This window comes from Polyergus mexicanus, unplaced genomic scaffold, assembly GCF_030449975.1.
Source record: "Polyergus mexicanus isolate NDT 795.1 unplaced genomic scaffold, iyPolMexi1.0 SCAF_6, whole genome shotgun sequence".
In the NCBI taxonomy this organism is placed as follows: domain Eukaryota; kingdom Metazoa; phylum Arthropoda; class Insecta; order Hymenoptera; family Formicidae; genus Polyergus; species Polyergus mexicanus.
Genome location: NW_027223326.1, coordinates 11,671,008 through 11,696,346, shown reverse-complemented (window position 1 = coordinate 11,696,346; position 25,339 = coordinate 11,671,008). Strand labels below are relative to the sequence as shown.

Below are 25,339 nucleotides of genomic sequence, written 5' to 3'. Positions count from 1 at the left end.
AAGGACGGAAAATGAAAGCGACAGAGGCGGCTACATTTTCCCCTTTTGATATGTATGTGCACGTATACACCCACATACATACGTACAAAAGAAAGCATACCTGGCAAACTCTTAGCAAAGCCGCAAAATGTCAGCAATGCTATTTTATTCGCTCGTTCTAACGGGTGGCCGCCGGTATCTGCTCGGGTGTGATATTGGCTCTTGGACTGTCACAGAGATCTTCGATAAATTGTCAACGAACGTTACTCTCCGAGTTAAACGTCACTCGACTCTTGATTAAAGACACTTTGACCAACGTACCAAAACATTTTGCGATTAATGGCGATACTTATCCTTTCGGTGATACTCTAACTGCTCTTATGTAACGTTCCGCGTATACTAATGCGTCCGTTGTCATTCTAAAGGAAGGAAATGCGGAAACGAGTTTCGCATAAAATATTTAAAATACGCTCGGTGTTCATTTTAATTTGAACAGACGCCCACGGTAGGAAACTATTACACCTATTACACCACTGGCTATAGTTTCGTAAGTAACGCGCACGCTAGTCCCTGAACCCGTTATTGTATCGCAGCCAACATGTAGAGAAATCCTCAGTTTGATTTCTGTTCGTAGTTGCCGTTTCTCAGACTGCGGTTACATCTAAAACCGCTTCGCCTCGTTTATCATTACGTCGAAACTTTCGCAAAATTATTTCCAATTAGACACATGCATTTGGAATTAACGTCCGTTTTACAGATATTTGATAAATTTTAAGATAAATTCTTTTCGTTCTCGCTATTCTCCCAATCGTATCGGAGCACGTTATCTATACACTACAAATCTATAAATTATTGATGCGAACTATCGAAGGAATTTCGATGCTCTAAAAGCAATTGAACGATGCGGCTTGTTTATGCTCGATTATCGGCCCTTTTGCCCGACTGATTCCGTGACCCCGAGAGAGAGAGAGAGAGAGAGTGATAGGTGGGCAGCGTACATGTCACCTATTTGAACTTCCTGTCCGAGTAAAGAAAAAAAAAAAAAAAAAAATAACGGAGGTGTCTCCTCCTGCTTTCGAAAAAATCTCATATACGATTAGTTAAAAAAAGCTCGCGTAAACGAGCAATTTAATCTGCGGAATTACGTTCGTCGATCGGCATTGTTCGGGCGTTATCGCGCCATCGATCATTTCTCGCGAAGCGCAAATCGATCGCAAGTGACATTAGTCGTCGCCGAGGAGCTATGCGATATTTCGACACGTGGTGCAATGACGCATGTGAATATGAACGTGCGCGGCACGACTGTTTACTATTTTAAATATATATGTATATATTAGTGCATATTATATATATGGATATATATGCAGAGAGAGAGAGAGAGAGAAGGAGAGTTGTGAAATGTGGACGGCAATAGGCTGAAATACTCTTGGCAGAAACAGGCGCTCAGCAGTCCGGTCAGCGCATCTGTGCCTCCTCAGCGGATGAATTAATTATTAGTGTCGAGTGAAACGTATTTGTGCCGCCGTGAATTCAAAGTAATGACAATAATCGATAATTGTCTGTGACGAAATCAATGGATTTTGTTCTCGCGACGGGGGCGCAAAAACAAGAAGAAGCAGTCATGGCTAACACCTCCACTAATCTCTCGGAAGATAAGCGCAATCGCAGCTTTATTACTTTTAAAACTCAGGCTTTACTCGACGATTTAATTATTGCTCCGCTATGTACTGTACAATTTTGTTTTTATAGTATTTTTCTATTCGAAGCAAATCTCATAAACAATTCCTTGCACGCTCGCGTATATAAAATTCGCAATAACTTTCACGCTATCGAATTTATAAAGGACACATTTAAAAGTATATTTTAAATTCTCTCCAACAGAATAATAAACATGCGGAGAATTTTAGCTATATATTGTAGAAACGATGTGGTATTTGGCACTGATCGAGCTTTCCGCGATGTCCCAATTTTTTTCACTTTTACGACCGTCTCCTAATAACTGCATCGTTACGTGCCAATTGCTTGCCGCAAAATTTTCTAACTTATCGATTATTAATGACATTGTTGTAGCAATGTGATAAATTGTCAATTGTTAATGATATTTTATCAAAATTGTACAATTTTATATAAAATTATACGCGACAATTCGCATGTGAATGCACGGCTTTATTTGAAACGTCGTCGCGAAACGGTAGCCAACGATAATATCGTATAGCATTATCGAAGCTGTAACAGTAATAACGATCACATTCCATCTGTCCACGTGTACCACGTCAACCTACCTAGCTATCCGATGACAAAGATCCGGAACGATAAAATCACGCCGAAGCATATTAAATTTTCAGAGATGCCTTGGTTCATCTCGTAACTGATCATATGGATCTTACGACAAATATCGAAAAAGCTCGGAAAGAATTTATGCCATTTGATCATCGGCAACTGGAGATTGTCAAAATTTCGTTATTGTTCATTGACAGCTTATTGGCGGAGGAAGGAAGCAAACGTTATCGTTCGATCGCGTGGACGATGATAAAAAATGTGTCATTAAAATTTTATAATTTGCAAAAAGAAATCTGTACACGTTTCTCGGGTAATATATAAAATTATAAAAGAAACAAAAACGAAAATGTGACCGCAAAAAACATGTGCAGCGATAAGTGGATTAGTTCGATGCATCCGTATGCGACAACATTATTTATCGTAGTGTTGCAGTTCGCTACACGTCACGATGGAATACCCGAAAATTGTCATGTCGAATTATTGATATTTCCTTTGAATTAATCCCAGTTGTATTCGGCTTGTCTAGTTATATTCGATATGCGTAAGCGAATACATTTTGTCTAACAAACTATCTTGAATGTTTGCTAATTCATCGCAACAGAGACGTTATTATATACGATAACGAATTAATTGCGCATACATATAATAATTTAATTAATATTTTTGAAAATTTCTGTGCGTGTCTCTTTTGCACAGGAAAGTGCGCATGAAAATCATGCGTCATAAAAATTAAATTACATATTTTCGTTTACGCAGTATTGTCGTATGAAAAACGACGTGAATCTTTCTAAAATAATGTATACATCGTGCGAGATTATACGCAATGTAGATATCAACTCGCGAAGTCTAATGTTTCGATGGGAATTTATAGACACTCTGTATAACTCTGCACGCCGCTATGCATTTTAAATGCAAAGCAGCGACAAATCGATCGAGAGAATAGAAAGAAAGAAAGAAAGAATGAGTAAAAGTATTTCGAAGATATCTGCCGAAGAAATAGCGAATCATCCGAACAAGAGATCGACAATTATTTATCCGGATAAACAGGTCGTCTAAAAACGATTTACCGCGGCATAACAGCGGCCAATAGTCGATCATTTATCCAGTTGTATAAAGTAAAGTCATTATCGACGATAGATATTCGAGAGAAGACGAAAGATTATTTTAAACTATATTTCAGAATGAAAATTCTCGCTTGCCTCGCTTCGCCGATGATGAAATGTATTATAATTGTATACCAAACGCGCGACTATTATTATCTCACAATATTATGTTGCAAATTTTACAAATGTAAAAACATTTGCATTTTTTATATAATTGACTAAATATAAAGTTGCTAATTTATAAATTACGATAAAAATGATAAGTCAATTAGACAAAAGCGAACAAAAACCGCGATATTCTGGACGGCGGCGCGATCGAACTTGACGACCCCAAAAACGTTTTTACAATCTACGAGAATAAAGTCTCTTCCTGTAACGTCCAACACTGTATTTTCGCTGATCTGCAGGGACAATTTCAAGCTGAATAAATAACTGTGTCGCATTAATTTTTTAATTAATTTATGATTACTTAGGATAATTTGATAATAGGCTGCGATAAACATTTTTATTGCCGATAATACTCATAATTCGCAAAATGTTGACACGTGGAGCATGCATTGATATATATAAATATATATTATATCAGCAATTTTGTCGCAAAGAATAATTCATTCAGAATCGTTATCATTCGCGACATTTCTTACAATCTAATAAAATTCCGGGCAAATTTCGCAAACAAAAGAAAGATCTGATTGAATATAAATAATTTTCTCAACAAAAATTTTTATCGATACGGAAAAGAATCATGCGAAAAAAAAAAAAAAAAAACGGAATCAATTTTCATTCCGGAAATTGTGATCCACGCGATAAAGGCATAAAATTTCGTTGGTAGAGGAAAAAAAACTTTCCGTTCTAGCCAAACCAGCAGTTATCAGAACTTTGACGTGTTTCTTGCAAGGTCTGTACTTAATTGAATTCTATAGCAAGTAATATTATGTACATACTACCAAGTAGTTGCTGTCGTTGCTGATTAACAAAAAAACTATGCAACATAACGATCCAACTTTATGATGAAAGATATATATCTCCTTTCTTTTTCTTTCTCGTAATGTAAAACGAGCAAACACAGAAAAAGCACCAGTATACATTTTTCCTAGAGTTATATAAATATAATTTATGATAATAAATAATACTGTACAATATATATACGTAATATCACCTTCCCTCACACCCCTCAATATTCCGAGAATACGTAGAAAACATTTATATGTGTATGTGTAAAAATATCTTGAGTCTAGTATGTATAATTCGTTAATTAAATTTTTTTCGCACTTTTTTTCGCACTGATATATCTAGTGGAAAGTGCAGTATGATGATATTATAAATGTATGGTCTTCTGATCTTGATCGTTAGTTTTTCATCAATGTGTTGAAATCTCCTATAATTATTCTCCAAAATCTTCTCTCCATATTCGTGACCTGCATGCTCTTATACCAGCTTCTGCATTATAATTCATCGATCGATCTCATCGGTCGACTGATAATTATATAGGAGGATGCCTTCTTCCACAGGATTTAACGTATGCGGAGGGCGGTCACAATTGGCGGAGTATAATTTTCTCACTGCTGGTCATCGGCTTCGTTATCGCTGGCATCGTCACGGCAATTTATCTCCTCGGGTGAGTTTATATATGATATCTCTTTCTTTTATATATTTTAATTTTCATATACCTATTGTCCGCTGTTCTAAACGAATTTGACAATATATACATAACAAAATACGATATTAGAAAACTAGCCAAATAATTCTTTCAATCAATTTATTATAAATAATTGACAAATTGCTTTACCAACAAATAAGTTTTGACAATTACAAGATTTTCACGCATTATATTTATTATTTTGTTGTACTTCATGGCAATATGTTCAAAATTTAGATAACACTCATTTTATTAATTTTCTTAAACTTTCTTATATTATCCATATATGTTTAATAATTTGAAATATATAATTATTCATCAATAAAATTACAGATACGTTGATGAGCTCTTGTATTGGAGCGGCAGGCGTCTTACGTTGGACGAGTGCCTTCGTGATGACCTGACACCACACAGGTTACCACCGACCTGGATATCTCATGAAAAGTTCGTCTATCAAGCTGACGATGGTTCCCTTACTCTTTTGGACACTCGCAACAATATCGTGACCCTTTTAGTCTCTAATCATACGCTTGTACGTATACATGTATAAATGCAGTCCGCTGGTATAGTATTTTAACTTGAATTACATAACGATAACAAAGAGATCCAATAAAAATTGCAACAAAATTTTTCGCAAATCAGAGACTTTAAAAATATGAACTGTATAAAAGACGAGTTCTTGTAGTACTGATTTACTATACATCTTCCCAGATCAAACTATTATTTTAAATTTTTTTAATGACATATAGTTAATAATTTTAAAAAGAAAAACGATGTATAGAAATATCTAAAAAAAAAAAAAAAAAAATGATGGCTAAAAGAATTAGAAAAATTATTTATAAAGAGAGAAGATATTTTTTTGTTGCACTTGGTAGTTTTTGAATCTCTCTGCTTAAGTAACTTTAATTTCCCGATTCTATTTTTATATTCTTTTTTAGAGACAACTAAATGTTCAAGGCTATGAGTGCAGCTCTGATCTACGTTATGTACTATTCAGGCACAACGTTAAACCGGTAAGTGGCTTAAAAGAAGCAGAAGCTTCTCGGGCAAAGTTTTTCGGGCGGCAGCTGCAATTCTAACTTTACGATCTGTGGCTTATCGGTGATGTTCAGACAATGTAATACAATGTAGTGCAGTTTAATTGCAGTTAACAGTCGATTATCGCTATCGAGAAAACATTGACTCTTTGCGCTATAAACTTTTCCGATTATGCATTTTATATTTTATATGATACAAATGGGTAATTTATTATGCAGGTCTTTCGGAACACTTTCACTGCTTATTATACCGTCTACGATGTCACAAACGAGTAAGTGCATATAATGATTAATATATATATGAAATATTGTTTATAATTTTATCAAACTTTTTTTTTCTTTAGAGAGAGAGAGAGAGAGAGAGAGAGAGAGAAATTCAGTATATATATAGAAAGATAATAAAAAATATAAGTATATAAAAATATTATTGTTCTATCTGCTTAATTAATTATTTAAAAAGTGCTTGATCATTTTAAATACAAGTCTCATTATATATCAAGCTTGTTATTATTGATCAATGTAACATTGATAAATTTCTTTAAATTGTTTTGGCATCATTGTAAATCATATAAACTTTATGCGATGATAAAAGTAAAATTACAAGAAAATTGAATTCAGCAATTGAGATAAGCAGTGATAGAACAGTTTTTAAAATATAAGTTAGATAGAATATGTATGTTTATTCAAATTTTATTATATACTATATTTTTGCGTGTTTTGAATTAATCTTTAAAAAATTATATTTATATTTTAAGAACGTACTAGTATAATTAAAATCTTTGCATAAAGTTAATATTATGCATTCGTTTTTATGATCCTCCGCCCAATAGCCATCATACGCCACTTCACTTGCAAGCATCGCGACGTACGCAACAAACGCGATTGCAATGCGCCACTTGGTTGGGCAACACATCCAGTCTCCTCATGATCTCCGAAAACGACATTTATCTTAGAATGGGGCCTGCGACGGAGGATATTCGTCTGACCGATACAGGCATACCCGGAGAGATTTACAACGGCGTGCCCGACTGGTTGTATCAGGAAGAAGTATTACCGAAACCGCAAGCGATGTGGCCCAGTCCGGATGGCTCGCATATTCTTTACGCGACATTCAACGACACCAGAGTGAGCGCGTTGGAGTTTCCTTGGTTCGGTACGCAGTTAGGTCAAGACGGAACCGGTTCGAGTTCTCTCGGCGCATCCAAATCCTTCCCGCCTTCCAGATCAATTAGATATCCGAGACCAGGTTCGCCTAATCCAGAGGTAGAGCTATGGATTATGGATCTCGGGAATGTGAGCCTGACGAATTACAGTAGCATCGGAAACGTTACATTGCCAGCGAAAACGAAACTGAAGCCGCCGCCGTCCTTAAATGGACAGTACGTTAAATTATCGTAAAGTTTCTTATGTTAATTGCTCAATAAATTAATTAAATGTTGACTCTTATTAAATTTATTTAGAATAAATATTTAATTTATTTATTGAGCAATATATATAAGAAAATGTCTCTGCAAAAATTAAATTTTTGTAATTCGGTATATTGACAAAATCCGTTTTTGGGAAATATTTTCAGAGATAATTATTTGATATCAGCCGGTTGGGTCGGCGATGACGCTTCGCAGATCGCAGTCGTCTGGATGACAAGAACGCAAAATTTGTCGTTGGTATCGGCCTGCCGTGCTCCCACGTGGGAATGCGAAGAGACTCACTCGGAGAGAGCGCCCGAAGGGCAGTGGCTAGATGCTCAACCACATCCTCTCTTTGCTCCGGATGGTGATAGCTTTTTGTTGCTGGCCACAGTACAGGAAGGCGACAAGGAGCATTTCACGCATATAAAGCACATCACACTCACGCAGCAGAGAATAGCGGTACTCTCGCACGGTCCTTACGAGGTGAGCAATTTTTTAGATCGACGCAACGAGAGTTATATCATAAAGATGTACATAAAAGTGTATAAAAATTTAATCAGAAACTTCCTCCAAAGAAATAAAATTAAAAAAAAAATAAATAAATAAATAAAAAACCAGGTAAGCGAGATCTTAGCGTGGGACACCAAGGAACATCTTGTATACTATCTAGGCACCAGAGAGAGAAAACCTGGCCAGAGACATCTTTACGTAGTACGAGATCCAACCGCGGAAGATCCTCGTCATTTCGAGCCATTGTGCGTCACGTGTGATCTTGGCGAAGTTCTTTGGAGCAGTAGGCAAGTTTGATTCCTTTATTCGATAAAAGATACGACGTGCCAGATCGATATAATCAACCGTGCATGTTAAAATGAATAAATTTATTGCAGGTTTTATTACACAAATTGCACGCATTTCGGTGCTTCTGTTAGTCCATCAGTGAACGACGATGGACAAGGTTACTACGTACTGTATTGCGAGGGTCCCGGCCTTCCTCTCGCTGCCGTGCACATGACGTCGTCGCACAAAATGGTCCGTGTGTTATACGACACGAGAATCCAACGCGCGGGCAAATTGTCAGAGCTGGCACTGCCTACCAGGAGAAACTTTGAGGTGGGATATCTGTCTTGAGTTCAATCATTATCGATTTTATTTCTATATATCTGATTCTTTATATATCTTATATTACAATTTGGGAAATAATCGACAGGTGCCATTACCTCAAGGCTGGCGAGCGCAGGTGCAACTGTTGCTACCTCCGTCATGGCGGGAGGAGCTCAGGGATGCGGCGTTCCCCGTGCTCGTTGAAGTAAACGGCCGTCCCGGTAGCGAGGCGGTCACGGATAAATTTCGGATAGATTGGGGAACGTATATGTCGAGTCATAATGACATTGTCTATGTGAGATTGGACGTACGCGGCGCTCGAGGTCAAGGAAAGAAGGATCTGTTCAGAAAGATAGGCGGTGTCGAGGTACAGGATCAGCTTACCGTGTTGAAGCATCTCTTAAAGACGCACAAGTATCTTGACGAAACTAGAGTTGGCGTCTGGGGATGGGGCTATGGTGGATACGTGACCGCTATGGTGCTCGGAAATCAGGATAGTGTTTTCAAATGTGGCGTTGCGGTAAATCCAATCGCCGATTGGATGTACTACAGTACGTGAATATCTCATATGTAAAGAGCATTTGACTTAACTTCAATTTTACTTCAATTAAAAATTTTTTTGTCAAATTTATCCCTTTTTCTTTTTTCGACATTTAGTCTCATGTTTGTTCATTTTTTTTTTCTTCTTTAATAAAATGATTTTTTATTAGCATATCTGGAAAATGCAATAATCCATATAAATATGTTATAATAAATGTTTAAAATTTGTTAAATAAATTTTGCGCTAACCATAAATATTTGTGCTTTGAAATGAAGCAATTTTCTTGCTTGATTTGAAGAGTATATCGTCATATCGTTAATCGCTCTCTTTAATTGCAGATTCTGCTTTTACGGAACGAGTCCTCGGTGCCCCAGCTGAGAATTACAAGGGTTACGTAGAAGCTGATCTCACGCAACGAGCGAGATTAGTACCTAGTCACAGCCTTTACCTCCTTCATGGTCTAGCTGACCTCACTGCGCCTTACACGCACGGCGTTGCCTTCGCTAAGGCTTTGTCCGAAGCGGGAGTCATCTTTAGATATCAGGTAAAAGAAAGAAATACAGAATATTTTCATACTATAATATAATTATCGCACAATCTAATTATTGCTTCTTTGGAAAACAGAGTTACGCGGACGAAGATCACGCCCTGACGGGTGTGCTCGAACACGCTTATCGTTCCATGGAGGACTTCCTCGCCGTGTGCCTCGCCCTGGATGCCTCCTAGTGCCTCAAGCCGAAAAATTCTTTGTTGTCTCTAGTGCGCCTACTTCCGATACATCTAAAACGAACATTGAAACAAAGACTTGCCCTCGAAATCACGGCAATTACACTCGTGAGCAGGATGATATCCTGAAAATTCGTTTAAAGCCTGAATCGCGAAATAAATCAGGCTGCAAATTGAAAACGTGACAAAGAGAAAAAAAGCAGAAACGCGGTCGTTTATCTGAGAGAATTAGGACAAAATGAAGAAAAAACGTATATGCGAATTTGTACGGAAGAAAGATGGAGATTGATTTCATTCAAGGATTAAGAGAAAAGTGGCATTTGTACGAGCAATAATATTGTTATAAGATGTGTATTTCACATTGATCTAGAAATTTTTCTTGGAGAATTCATCAATTTTTCTCTCGGTCTTTAATGATATATACATCACCATCGTGAAGGAATTCAGAAATCTTGAAAGAGATTTGACGAAAACGAGAAAAAACGACGAATCCTCTTTTCTGCTCGGCAGTATTTTTGTATATTATCGAAAGGACATTTCTCGCGCATTTCACGTGTATTCGATATTCGATAGTTCCGTAAATTTATCGGATAATGTGAATTGTTATCGAACATAAATCTTTCATTTGCAAAGATTTGCAGTTTCCCGCGAGCGATTTGTTCGATAATAACGTATCGTCGTACTGAAAGGACAAACGCGCGTATTTGCCGTGAAATCGATTTTGGGCAAATTTCGAAAAGCGAAAGAGAAAACGAGATGCGTGTTCGAAAGCGCAGACCGAATTACTATGTGCGGAGCTTATCGACGGCTTGCAAATCCCTAATCGTAGTGCCATCGACAAGAACGACGTTGTGAAATGGACGTAGGACGTCGGGTGTTTGCAAGCTCGTCATTAACGTTTTGCTGTGTTCCAAATCCTAAGGGCGTTCGTATAAAAAGAGCCTGAGATTTCGTAGAGCGACTAAAGACGCGATTATTACAAATTGAATAAGATTTTAACGTACAGAGCTTATATTGGAAGTCTGCAAACTTGCATTTCTTTTTTGTACCTCATTTTTGTATACGGAGTTGCAAATCAAATTATAGTGTGTATACTCGCGAATAACGTATCTCGATAAAGGGAAAAAATTCTTCCGCAAACTGCAATCGACACTTTTACGGTGGAATTGAAAACTCGAATTGAAAATCTCAAATCGAATTACGTTTGTTCAGAAAGAGTTTGCAAGCTTCCGCGTCTCATATTCTTCTTTTTAGCTACGTCACTGGTGCCTCCTCGATTTTAAAAGAGGAAAAAAAGTATCTACGCCTATGCGGTGACGTTCGTCCACAGGCATCGACATATTTACCGTTATATATAGAATCCGGACAGAGGGCTATCGTAAATTTTGTGTTGTACAGCTTGGCGCCTAGTTCTATGTATCGTGACGCGTAAGAGAAAAGTTGTTCCACCCTTACGTACTTCCATCTCGACCCGCTCCTCCTCCTTCCCTCTAATCCATTTAAATTTTCGATATTTGTACATACATATACACCTATGAAAAATATCAGGCTCCTTCGACAAGGTTGCGTTGATGCCTAAGAGAAGTCGCGAGAGATTCGTAAAACAAACATTATCCTATATAATAGATTTGTTTCTCCGAGATTCTCTCTCGACAAGATTTACAAAAATATACTTGTCATAAAGTCTACATGTGAATTCGAATCCTGTCGAAGGTGCGGATGTTAAACCCGTTGTATACCTTTTCGAGATAAATTAATCGATCCCGGATGGATGAACGATGATACTAAACAGACGATATACCTACTTATGGAATCGTCATGATTAGCTGTTGATCATTGATCAGGCGCGATTAGGCATCCGACATAGAGGATTCCGAGTATTATACTGTTCACTCGCGGTACTTTTGGGTGGAACTGTAGAAGACGAGATATGGCGAGGCATTGTAAGTTTATTGTCACATATAAATCATTTCTACTACCGATCCACTATTGTGAAGAAACGAATGCCCGGAAACAACCTGACAACCGCAATGTCGAAAAATATAGGACTCGTAAATGTCTCGAAAATATCTCTTTGTGGCATTATTAATATATTTGACGATTTACTTTAGAAATTGGAATGCAAAAATCGAAAATTTTATCGCCTTGCAACTTTTTGCGTCACGATTTCATTTTGCACAAATTTTATCAAATCGTAGATAATGTTCGAGACTCATAGTAAATCCAAGTTTAAAAAAAAAAAAAAAAAATTATTCGCGCGAGTCCTCATAAATGTTAATCAGGGAAGAGGCGCCCCCGGACAAGGAAGTGTCGCCATATGTACGCTGCATGATCAGCAGCCCTTAAATGCCGACAATCAAGGCTAGTGCAACTAATCAAACGATAATAAATAGAGAAAAATGAAGGGAAAAGAAAGCTACTTAATAATTTTAATGAATACTCGTGAATGATCGCCATGATTTGTGTGTATTGTAAATGGCGATGTTGTGTGTGCGAAGTCTAGTATTGCCGAACTATCGAAGCCGAGAAGATTTTGCAAAAGCGATTTTTGCGAGACTAGAAGTAGACGCGAAGGGTCGTTAGAGAGAACGAGATGATGTGCTCGCTGTCGACTGTAGAGAAAGTACAAAAATATACCGCCTAATGGAGGCTTTGAAAAATTCACCGTGTTGCTTCGCTGAACGAATTTAAAATATCCTCAACAAAAATTTCTTTAAATTCTATTTCACTCTCTTTTTTTTTTAATAAATCTTTGTAATAAATTAATGGGCAATATTATATACAATGTGCAACAAGCATTACTACATTCGATCAGGTTCCTCCATTTCGCGATAAATGAATGGCCGTTTGTAGTGCAAGAAAAAGTTTGTCGTTAACAATATCGCTTCCATTTATCCCCGAATAAATATATACGCGAGCGATCGAAATACGAATTGTTAAGAAGCGTGAGAGAGAGAGAGAGAGAGAGAGAGAAAGAGAGAGTGAGTGAAAGAAAGAAAGAAAGAGAGCGATTGATTGATTAATTGAAATTGAGACGAGTTATACAAAGGGATGGAGGAAAAAAGAAATAAAGATGGAGCGAATGATATTGTAAGCGAGAGAGTATGTGCGTGTGTAAAAAATCACAATCAATTATTAAATATAATAATGGCAGAGAAAGAAAGAAAGAAAGAAAGAAAGTGAGAGGCAAATTAAATGTAAGCATAGGGCAACGGAAAACAAATTATCACAAAGGCAGATATACAAAACAAGTATGCGAATTATGAAATTAATCGCAACAAAGAAACCTTGGTAGCAGCGCGTAAGGATATCCATAGCTTTTGGTAAAACGTATTATCGCCATTAGGCTAAAGAGGAAAAAAAAAAAAAAAAAAAAAAAAGCATAAAGGCAAAGAAAAGTATACTCATAATCATCGGGCATACACAAAAATACATACATACACATTTACACAACGCAACATATTAAAAGAAACAGGTAGTTCATGCGGAAATACAATAGATATAAGGATTGGGCCCGTGCGAATGCATGAATAAATTCATACGAGTTACGTACATTCGTCACATAGGTCAATCGATTGTCGATTGTCAAACAGGACGCATCAATATCCGGCAATTTAGAAATTAGATTTAAAAAACGTTAAATTATATTTTCATTGATCCTCATTGAAAAAAAAAATAAAAATAAGAATAAAAATAAAAAAAAAATGAACAACCCCCGACGCTCTTTCCGTAGAATTTAAATTCTGGATAACTTTGAAATTTTTATCAGTATTCGAGAATATCGAAATTCTTTTTAATATACATATAGCGAGAGAGAGAGAGAGAGAGAACAAATATTGACCTCTTGATGACGAGTGATACTTTTTTCTCCAACAATTTATGATTCCGAACGAGTCTGCGCCCGCTCGAAAGCGTATGTCCGACTGTTTAGAAGGATTGTTTTTTATATCTATTTCATCAATACGCTCGATACACATTCGATGACAGTCACGGGATGTTGTTCGGAATGCTTGATCGATTCTCGCTTTCGACTCGAAGCGGATACGAAAGTAATTTATACTAGATTTTTGGCGATATTCGCACGGACTCCTCCTCCCCCCGCCCCCTCCCCTCCCCTCGTCCCTGCACCGAAAGTATCCACGAAATCGACTAATCAATAATTTGCGACGATGCATTCGATGATGCCAAAAAATAAATGATAAGGCGCGAGCGCTATAATAAAAGTTAACTTTATCTTTTTTGATCTACTAAAGAACTAAAGAGAACATAATTGGCTAGTGTATCAAAAGGAAAGATAATTAATAAGATATTTCAAAGAGGCCTAATATTGTATATATTATAGTTTTTTTTTTTTTTGCATGTACTTATATTGTATAATAGGGATCGAAGAAACATATTACTTGGATATTTGTAATATTTTTATATGCGTAAAGTGTGTTTGCGACTTCTTTTCTCCTTTTATGCGATTAAGTATTAGAATATTGATCAAAGTTTATTAGAGAAAAGAGAGAGAGAGAGAGAGAGAATTCAAATCTCTTTCTTTCTCTTATTGCAATTTTCGAGAGTACTTAAAATTAACTTGGCTTATAAACTCATAACGCATCGTCGATTTCGCGGATAATGTCCAAGTTATCTTTCACGTAACACTTACGAAATTATCATGTTATTAAGATTCTGCGTTTTTTAATATCAGCGAGACTCGGCCCGAGCATTGGGCGGATAAAGTGTTTTCAATAAACTGTTACATATTATCTGAAAAATAGTGTTGATATTATTTATTATATATTTACTTCTTTTGTGTTACAATTTACATTAAGATATTAATTATATACATTATATTATTTGCATATTTGAGAAATTATTTAACAAGAAAAAAATAAAATGTAATATATATTATAGTTTGTTTCATAAAAGTATGTATGTATGTGTCCGCAGTTTGTATATAATTGCCGTGAGATACGAACAAAACTTTTTTTCAGAAAAGCTCTTAGTCAACGTCTAAAATGAGAATGACGTGAGATAACGTTATTTGAAATATAACACACACATATTTTTATTTCACTGTAAAAGTTTTAACATTCTTCTTTTCGGATTGTTGTTGATAAAAAAAGAAAACATAATGACAATTTTGTAGAATTAATTTCAGCTGGATATTTTTATGTCAAGCTTATAAACAGAATTTTTAATTATGTAGAGGTAGAGAGAGAGAGAGAGAAAGAGAGAGAAAGATTATTTTACATATGTTGGATAATATGTTAGATATATTATTTTAAATATATTTTTTGCCATCTATTTTGTAAGGCAAATACGTTGTTGTGAGAAAGTTTTTTGTAAAAGAAGACAACGCCTCTATATCAGCCTTGCCGTTTCGCAATATACTCAGCTCTTTCGATATAGCATCATTTACATAAGTCCGGGTTTCAATAGATTTCAATCTCACGAGATCGGTCTTAGTGAGCGAGATTGTTTTCACTCCTAAAATAATTGATTCCGAGGGATGGATTCCGAGCCAGCGTGCGTTAGGACAAGTCAAACTTTCGTTTTGTCGACAAAGTATCGACGAGCCAAAGCTATAAAAAATTAATATAACATTGCAAAAGATGGAAATACCTTAAATGGGAATATCTTCTAAATAAGAATTACTAATGATTGAGAAATTATGAATCTTACAATGTACGTTCTATATTTTAAAACAAAAATGATAAAGAATACATATATATTCTCCGAGAAAAATTCCGATAAAAAGCGAAAATGATATCGATTAAATTACCGATAAAGTAACATAATATCCACACCAAAGGGATCCGCGTCTACGATTATATAAACCGGTAGACCTATCTTTTCAGATAGTATATTAACCAGCATTCTGGTATTTATATCTGGATAGCCTTTTCCTGTCACTAGAATACATTTTAATGCACGTGGGCAGTCTTCCTCGAGTAATTTTTGAAAAATTGCGTCTTTTTCAATAACCAAGACAAAGTTGGCTTTTACACGAATTGATGTTACATTTGTAATAATCTGTGGGATCTGCACGCCTCCGAGTATCGCACAATCGATAACTCGATTGTCGTGTAGGATGATGGTCATATTTCCTGCTACTAATCCTTTAGGCGTTGCTAACAATCCTGTAAGGACTTTTGGTTACCGATCTCTTTGTCTCATCTTATGCATTTATTATTAAATTATTTGTATAAACAATTTACTATTTTTTTTTTTTTAATTATACATTTAATAAATCTTTATACAGTTTTCCACAATTAAACAATAAACACACAGAATTTCACAAACTTACTCAAATCCCATGGGGCGCATTCTAATAAATTAGCGACACTATTCATTGCACGATCGATAGATGTTTGATGAGGCATCAAACTTTTCGTTATTTCATTCTTCAAATCGTAATAAAAGGATCGTTTCGTCTTGGTTGTGTTCGTTAGCAACAAACGATGAGCCTCAGACATTATCATCGCCATTAGAATAAATTTATTTCTGCTACTTTTTACCGCGAAATTGACAATTATCTTTTTCAAAATTTGAAAACTACTCTCTTTCCTCGTGTCCTGCTCATCGGCAAAGTCAAACATAGAATCGTTGAATACTGTATTTGGTCGAAGACTGCTTGAGCATACCGTGCAAACATTTTCTTTCCGTAAATTGGATTCTATATCAATGTTTCGGCCATTACAGTACGATATGCACGGTGGCTTTCCAACAGATATCTGCTTTATAATTTTCAACGTAACAGCCTCGATGCGCGCGATCAAATCCATTCTAAGTCACATGCGAGAAACGTTAGATACGACGTGTTGAATTTAAGTTTATATATTTGCAAGTATATATAATAGAGTAAATATATAATAATAGCAGCTGAGAAGATAATTCACCTGAATTCTTTGTTGTCGACTATCGGTATATCGAAACGTATTTCCTCAATGTTCATGTATTTCTTGGTAACTGATGTAATCGTCTGCCCCCGAAATATATCATTTGCATTTTGCATTTTATCTAAATTAAAATAAATATTCTCTTTATCTAAATTAAACAAATAAAATAACGACACTTTTATACTATTTAGAATAAATTATTCGAGTCTCTTGTATAGGAATGCTGTCTAGAGAAATAAATGATAAAAAAATGAGAACGAGATAATTGTATCAAATTATTATTTATCTAATTATTTTTTGGATCGTAATATCTTTTAGAGAATCATAAACTCTAATTTTAGTTCTTCTTTCCGTCAACAGATGACTTTAGTTTGCACAAAACCCGACTTTGTACAGTGATCGTTCCTATTATCGGTACAATTAGAAAAAAATAATCAATTTTTTTTATAAATTATAGTAATAATAATAATAATAATAATATGTTATTATTGTAATGTGCATTCGCTATTCAACTATTTGAAACAAATATTTCAAAACTGCATTTTCTGCAGCTTTACAGGCTACAGTTTTACATAAACGTATATGTACACACATAAAAAGAAATCTATAAAATTTCTAGCTTTTAAAAGCTATTTTCGCGAATTTAATGTCATAAACGGTTTACAAAGTTTCTTTGTGATAAAATAACAGAATAAAATACGAGGAGAAAACAAAGCGAGTCTACAAAAAGTGATTCGTATTTGAAAAATGATAACAAATGCCGATAACGATTTTAATATCAATTAATACAAATTAAAACGTTCAAATGCTATCATAATGTAATTAATAAAAAATATGCACTCATTTTATAAATCAAGATAATAAAATAGGCATTTATTCATTTAAATTCAATTTGTATTATTGTATTGTACATCTGTGTGTGTGTGTGTATATATATAAGTTACAAAATATCTTTACGCGAAAAAAAAATCATTCAGTAATTTAATAATTTAATTAATTCCACTGATTAAAAATAGATTCATTATCGGACATTTGATTTTTACTCAGACTCGCTTTTGTTTTGCATTATATGTATAGAAAGCATTTATTTATTAAGATATTTGTATAAAGTAATCATCAAATTTATAAATATTGGCAAATGTAGCATAAAAGGAAGCGATATGAAAAATGATGATACTGGAAGAAAAAGTAATACATTATTACAGCCAGAGACGAAAGAGGAGGATTCGAACTCGCTTTTCACTCATTCGTCGTTGAATATTACGAGACCGAGTTAAAAAGGCGCGATGGCAGATAAAAATCTAGTACCTATCCGAGGCCGACATTCTCACAGCAATAAACATATTAAGTCCCGACTCGTGAGGTAAAGTATTGGCTGTAGGGACTCGTTCGAGCTCGTAGCCGAGTAGACATTAATTTTTCTCTCGATCACCGACATTCATATCAAAGTGGCGAATCTCAAGAGAGCCCGGACACCCCGCTGCGTATTTGTGAGCACCGACCATTGAATGGCGCGCTACTGTACGCGTTAAAGACACTTCAGGGACTTATTGTGAGTACGAGATACACCCCTTACTGCAAAACGTTCGATTGTAACGAAATTCGGCAAATTCGCCGTCATTTTGCTGGAAAGCCGCATAAGAAAACGATCGTGGCAATTAGCTACAATTTCTGACTTATTCCGAAGATTCATATTTTCGTAATCTATAAGATTACAAAGATAATTATATTTGTAAAAATTTAATACTTCTCTTCGTACATGAATATACACATTAATATTCGCTCTACGTTATGTTTATAATTGAACGGATGGAATATATTTGATAAGTAAAAAATCGATTTAGACGAAAAGCGGTGAAGAAAATGGAAATAATGAGCATTGGAAATAGAGCCCTATCCCATATAAATTTCCCTAGCCTATGACACGCGTCGATACAAACGTTTGTGCAAATGGGGAACAATGAATGGGAACAATGACTAACGAGCGACTATGAGATGACATCGAAAATATTTCGAGACCTACGAATAATTTGACGAAAATAAATTGGCTAGCTTGAAAACATTTATAATAATCTTGCAAAAATATAATTTTAGTTAGGTTAAAGAATGTATGCAAATTAGCAATGATAAGCGTCAGCCGTGTACGCGAACAAAAGTGAAATACCATCTTAAAGTTCCGGCCTCTTGGATGCTCATAACGAGAATATTCATGAAAAAATAATAGAAGGCGGCAAGAGCATGCTCGCACTCGGTTTCGCATTAAAGACACTTCAAGGTTGCGCTGTTACAAAAGGGGATAGTGTTACATTGTGCAACGAGCACCGTGGAGAAACACCCCTAAGAATGCCCTCGCCAGCCCTCAAATAGCCCGTATATAACCAACACGCGTCGTCGGCATGTTTTCGAAATGTCAGTTGGTGACACGACGAAAGATTATGAAAAATATATAATTATAATAAACATAAACCATCCGAGACACAAACGTCAGATTGAATAGAATAATATAAAAATTAATTTGCCTGCTTTTAATAATCATTACAAAAAAAAAAAAAAAAAAAAAAAAACGATGGACACAGAAATGTTTCATCGTATATGATGGGAGCATTGAAATTATCCGTACATACGATGTCAAGAATTCCTTGACTTTCTATATATGGTATATATCGATCGATACAAATGTATAGGAGAAAGGAGAGAGGTGAGAGGTGAAATGGGCAAATATAAAATTCCAAAAATTTCAATACTGGTAATCTTCTCGATTCTAAAAATGCATTTCCCGATTTGAATTTGGATGAAATCAAATATTCGGGCTAAAATGTCGATTGATGTGACAAATACCTGTCGCATGTCAACTAGGTTCTTTTTACTGGAGGTCGGGGATTTTCGAAATACGATATGTCAAGCATTCGAGTGTAAGATGCCATGAATGTGCAGTGAATCGATGTTTGAGAAAAACTCTAGTCTATTCAAAAAATTGTAACAGCCGAGGTTTTTGATCAAGACGCCGGGAGAGATCGAATCTCTTTTTTTTTTATGTGCTTCTTCATGTGTACAAGGCGATTTTTGAAGATAACATCGAATTTGTCCAAACAGTAGGGAGGGATCGCGGCTGTGAAGCAGTGGGGATTCGCTAACGTACAAATTTAGGAAGCACAGCGGTAAAAGTCAGAAGGGTCACTGCAAAGTCAGATGTATCGCCCTTCAATATTTTACATATTTGTATTATTTAAAAATCAATAAAAAGAACTTTTTCTCTCTTACAGATTTTCGCATTTATTTTAACGTTATCGAGCGTGCGCAGACCGGAAGAAAATCTTAAATTTTACAGATTGGAGGAAATTTTCCAATTTTCCTAACACAGATGCGAACGATCGATTGATCGTTCCAAGCGCACTCGAAAAGGCTACTTGAATGCGCCGCGGTTTTTGAGGGATCGAACGACGTTATTGTAGCGACCGCTGTTTCACACACTATAAAGAGGGTTTGACATGCGGTAAGTACTTGACTTAAATGTAAGCTTGGGAAAGTCTTTCACTCAAACGACTGTCATCGCGCGACACTACTTAAATAATCCATACAATCACAAAAACTTTCATTTGACATCCGTTTTCTCTAAACTACGTATTTCGAAAACCACGCGCGAATAAGGTGTCTCGTAATTATGTTATTCACAACAAGTCAATAAAAATTCTTCGAATAAATGCGCCCGTTTCAAGGCAATCGATGCATTAAAAAAAAAAAAAAAATGATTTTATGCAAAAACATCACATGCCAATTTGACATTAATAATCGCTTAAAACGAGCACTTTCGTTTCGCTTAAATTCAGCGTTCCTTTAATAGACCGCCTAATAAAAACCTTTGCGTCCACTCGCGGCGCTTTATTACACGTTAAATGTTTTCATGATCATTCTGAAAAGAAAAAAGAAGAACGTAGCATCTCAAGGTTATCGATGGATGAAGAAAATAACAGGAGAGTGTATCATGAAAAATTAAATGACTTGACAATAATGTGCTTGAAGCGATGGAAGCTGTCCAAACTGTCTTCGTGTGCCACAAGTCCCTGGGCATGCTAAGTATAGGTCAGTTATACGAGAGAAAGTGGTTCGATCAATCATTTAACCGCCTATTAAGTAGAAATAAACAGGATCATTATTTTACATTAATTTGATAGAAGATCGCTTATGGCTCACTTTAAGTACGATAATTTTGCAAAAATTCTACAAATGGAGGAAATAATATTCCACCATAAGTTTTATATATATTCGCAAAATAATATCTTAATAATATCGAAATGATAATGCTATAAATAAAAGAGATACCCGCTTTACGTTCGGCTTCCGTCGCCTACGATCAGTCTACACGCTGATACAGTATTTAACTCTCTCGCCGCATTTATAATGGCAAAGTAATTAGCCATTTACGGTCGGTTCAGAAATTATCATCACACCTGCGCAAATCATTGCAATGCCCGATTTTGCCGTACGCAAACTACTGCGACGTTGAATTTTGCACTTTTTATATTGTATATGCATCGTACTAAAGCACATTATACGCGGATTATGCTTAATTGTTATTGCGACTGATAAAAAGACATATCGACAAGCGTGCGCGTGCAAATTATGCGTACATCTATATTTATTATAGGATAATAAATACGGCGAAAGAAGGCGTAATATAATTAATTGGATTTGAAAGAGAATTTAAAATGCGCTTATTTGAAAATTTTTCAGTTCATGTGAATTTCTTTGCGAACTTATAATGATTTATTCTCCCAATACATGGTAATGCAATCATTCGCGTGTAATTATAAATAAATAAAAAAAAAAACAGGATTGGAAAGTAACGCGTTACTTGTAACGCCGTGACCGTTACAGTTACTTTTTTTCGGCAACTGTAAGGGGTAACGGCGTTATTTGTAACGGAAAAAAAAACTTCGTTACATTTTACGGTAATGAGTAACGAATTTAACGATTACTTTTATCGTTACATTTTTCTAATTTACTCGATACAATTTTCATATAAAAGAACATATTGATAAGAGTGTCGGAAGGCAGCATTACATGAAAATTACCGGAAGCTCATTTTGGTATCTCGTTTCTTTGTAAGACAATGTTTAAAAATTTTTAGTACTTAATTTGATCTTGTATTTAAAAAAAAATTGTATGTAAAGTTAGTGTTATGTATATAAAAAAACTAACGGGAATTGTAACGACTCGTTATTTTTTCGAGTAACGATAACGAGTTACTTTTATTAAAGTAACTTTGCCAACCCTGAGAAAAAGACGAGATTATACAACGCTCCGACGTAAAAGTATATATTAAAATAGGGGTAAAAGCGTATGATGAGTGCGTACCGTGCGCGCGAAGCTAATAAATGTTCGGCGTATGCCACACGATGAGGAGGCAGTTTGCAGCTGCCGGCTTTTTTCCGCGCAAAGAATTTTTCGCGATTACCAGGCGAGCAGATGCGTCCTCGAAGAATGTCCGATTCGTTCGTGATCTCTTCAGCCTTGCGTGATCCTCGCGAGATTACATCTATTCTTATCGTTCATCATCATTCGGCCAGATTACACCGCGCTTCTCGTCGGGTTAATCTTTTAACTCCTTGTAACGCCTGGCAGGCGTTCTCTTTTCCTCATCTCATTATCACATCTTGTAAGCGCTACACGATACCGCACAATTTTTCTTTTCTTTTCTTTAACTCGCGGTGTGTAATTCGTGACTAGTAAGATTTTATGCAGAATATTTGAAAAGCATTTTACAACTACAAATCTATAGAATAAACTTAATTATTGACATCATCTCGATAACGAAATTTGGAATTGCCAATAATTAAGAGCAACGCAAACGCCATCGGGCCGCGATCGCTCGATCAGTAAGGGCGGTCTTTATCGTGACCTAAGAAGGGATTAACGGTGAGGGATAAAGAGCTATCGGTGTTCGATCCCGGGGATCACTAGCACCTCGATAACGAGCGTACGTTCACCGATAAACCAGCAGAGTGTCCGAATTCTCCATTGTCCTTAACGACACGACGATAATGAAACAGCAATCTTTCGTCGCACGTAAGATGGTTTCTATTTAAATTTAACATTCTACGAAAAATGTAACGATATTCATTTATCTATCCTGTCTATCCCAAAATTTATTTAAAATTTAAAACTAAATTATAGAAACTTTGAAAATAATCGCAGATAAACGGCGAAATGAGAAAGCGAGAATGAATCTGATGGCGATGATGAGGCTGTCGGATCGCGCGCGCGATCGTCGAGATTTGTTGGCTTTTCAAGAGTACGCTCTCGTTGGAGAATTGTATTGTTCATAAACATATGTTCTCGTAGGCGTGCACGAAGAAGTAAACGAGAGGATGCGAGCGACATAGAAAAACGGATGAACAACAGCGGCGGTCTGGCAGCCAGTCTGGCATCACCTGGACGAGCACGCGCCTTTCGCTTCAGCAGGAGGCTTGAGAGGAAGGGAGGGAAGGGGGGGGGGTAGAATGTCTATCCCTATCGTCCCTATGAATATCGATGCAACGTACGTATTGTGGTCACGAGGCTGCCTGTCGAACGGCGCATCGCCATAATGCGCTCATATAACATCGCGACTCCACGTAACGACGTTAAGTTCTCGCAACAATGGATGCGTGACCTGCCCGCACTCACGGCCGTGAAAAGCGGCTCGTTCGGAACCCTTCGGTTCGCAATGAAAATCCTTTTAAACGCGCAAAAGCCTACGCCGTTTGCATTCACTTCACAAAAGGATATTTTTCGTAGCTCCGAAATTGCGCCGCCAACCATGTCACTCTCGTATCGTCATCATGACGCTTCAAGTTATAAGTAATGTAAGGAAAAAGTTATCTTTTTTATCTTAATGAGATAATTTATCAAGACAAAAATTTGCAAAACATTTTTAATTTATGTAGAATAATATTATATGGCCAATGCATTTCATTATAACGATTATAGATAAATAATCGATTAAAGGCTATTCGGTCGACCTTGCTGATTTTTGCATCACGATCATACTCATATACGCGTGCCTATGCGTGTCATTAACGCTCGTAATAATGGCGCCTTCGTCCCACCTTCCATTCGTTCATCTTTTTATTTCGTTTCCACTCTTCCAGTGCACGCGCGTTCTTTAATAACAGTCGCAAATTGTAATACCGATCAAAAAGTAATTATCTTTATTTATGAGATTAAGGAATTGATTTGAAACGCACAATTTGATTCGAGAAATAATTAAAACTGCATATCAGCATGAGTTCTCTTTTCTAAATCATACGCTCTTTAATTGTATCGTAAAGTGGTATCGCTCGATTTAGAATAATAAACGGGAAATTATTTAAAAACAAAGTGGGATGTCGTCTCGAGATGGCATGAAAAGATTTTGAAAGAATATTTTTAATATTATTAATGTATTTTTTTTTTCGTCATTATGTTGACAAATTAATCAAATATATATAAAATGTTCTAATTTATATTCGTATTGGATATTGAACAGAACGTTACAATTTTCGCATTTAGCCAGACAATTTCTGATTACCATTTAACATCGCATTTTTCTTCGCATACCTTCGTAATATTCATCCGTAAATACACAATTGATCAAATAATATAAATTACAAATTTATTTATTATTATTTATATATATTTCAATAAAAAATATATGTAAACAATAATAAATAAATGTAAAAATACGTACAAGAAGCTCTTTATCTTTCAACTAAATCTGAGAGAGCAGACACATAAAGAGATATAAAACAGACCGGTCGCTAATCGTACACACAGTAACACTTGTCCTGAAATCAGGTCGTTCGTGTAGCACCTTACGATCCCATTGAGGCAATACGAAGAAGATGCCGAAGAAACGATCTCGAAGAAGATGCGCAACGTGTGAGAAAGTGAAGGGCTCGCGAAGATGAACCGAGTGTAAGGGAAAGAATCGCCGGTCCCCTTTTCTCTTTTCAGCAAACTTGGTAAATAAAACATTTTGTAGCCGGTTTTTGGAGTGCGGTCGCGCTGGCCCACCTTCATCCAAGAGAAGAACTACCTGTCTCTCTTTTCTATCTTAAACTTGGAGTCTTCATTCAGACCGAATCTCCGTTCGGGCTTCGTAATCGAAGCCATTGACTTCTCGCGACAAGAAAGAGAGAGAGAGCGAAAGAGAAGTTTTTCTCGATAAAGAAGAACGCGGAGATGTAGAAGGAGTAGGAAGAAGAAGAAGAAATTCTTCCAATATAGGGTAAGGGACAATGGATGCGTCATCTGATGTCTAGATCTAACTCTTCGTACTAGATATAATCGCCTGGGAATCCGCGAGTTCAAGAAAGCAACGAGGCTTCTTTCAGGGTGATTTCTTTTGATTTGGAGGTGGGGATGACAGAGAAAAGGATATCGAGAGTCGCGTCGTACGCGTCGAAAGGACTTTGGACAATGTCGTTTGGTCCTTCGTGCGTGTGGCGCGGATCCCATATTAGTGATCCATCACGCGAGCAATAAAAGGCATAGTGACTTCTTCGCTTGATCGTAGCTCGATCCCACATTAATCTGTCGTGAAATGTGGAATCAGATAAGGGCAAGTGCATGGCTTTTCTCTCTCTCTCTCTCTCTCTCTCTCTCTCTCTCTCTCTT

General features: G+C 36.2%; 2 protein-coding genes across 3 annotated transcripts in view; one reads left to right on the top strand and one right to left on the bottom strand.

Annotated features, from left to right (window-relative positions):
- Window positions 1-12,801, top strand: part of LOC138933926 (A-type potassium channel modulatory protein DPP6) — a 48,231-nt gene extending 35,430 nt beyond the window's left edge. For both annotated transcript variants that reach the window (XM_070297178.1, XM_070297176.1), the window contains exons 3-13: window positions 4,874-4,980; window positions 5,335-5,533; window positions 5,940-6,014; window positions 6,258-6,310; window positions 6,869-7,417; window positions 7,612-7,930; window positions 8,066-8,244; window positions 8,335-8,557; window positions 8,655-9,099; window positions 9,428-9,633; window positions 9,714-12,801. In XM_070297178.1, the coding sequence (XP_070153279.1) occupies window positions 4,874-4,980; window positions 5,335-5,533; window positions 5,940-6,014; window positions 6,258-6,310; window positions 6,869-7,417; window positions 7,612-7,930; window positions 8,066-8,244; window positions 8,335-8,557; window positions 8,655-9,099; window positions 9,428-9,633; window positions 9,714-9,815 (2,457 nt within the window). In that variant the 3' untranslated portion in view covers window positions 9,816-12,801. The remainder of the gene's footprint in view (window positions 1-4,873; window positions 4,981-5,334; window positions 5,534-5,939; window positions 6,015-6,257; window positions 6,311-6,868; window positions 7,418-7,611; window positions 7,931-8,065; window positions 8,245-8,334; window positions 8,558-8,654; window positions 9,100-9,427; window positions 9,634-9,713) is intronic.
- A 2,780-nt stretch (window positions 12,802-15,581) lies between these two features.
- Window positions 15,582-16,818, bottom strand: Mei-w68 (meiotic W68). Its single transcript, XM_070297979.1, has 3 exons — window positions 16,703-16,818; window positions 16,111-16,589; window positions 15,582-15,943 (listed from the first exon to the last, which is right to left on the bottom strand). The coding sequence occupies exons 1-3, from the start codon at window positions 16,816-16,818 to the stop codon at window positions 15,582-15,584; spliced, it is 957 nt and encodes a 318-aa protein (XP_070154080.1).
- Between the last annotated feature and the right edge of the window lie 8,521 nt (window positions 16,819-25,339).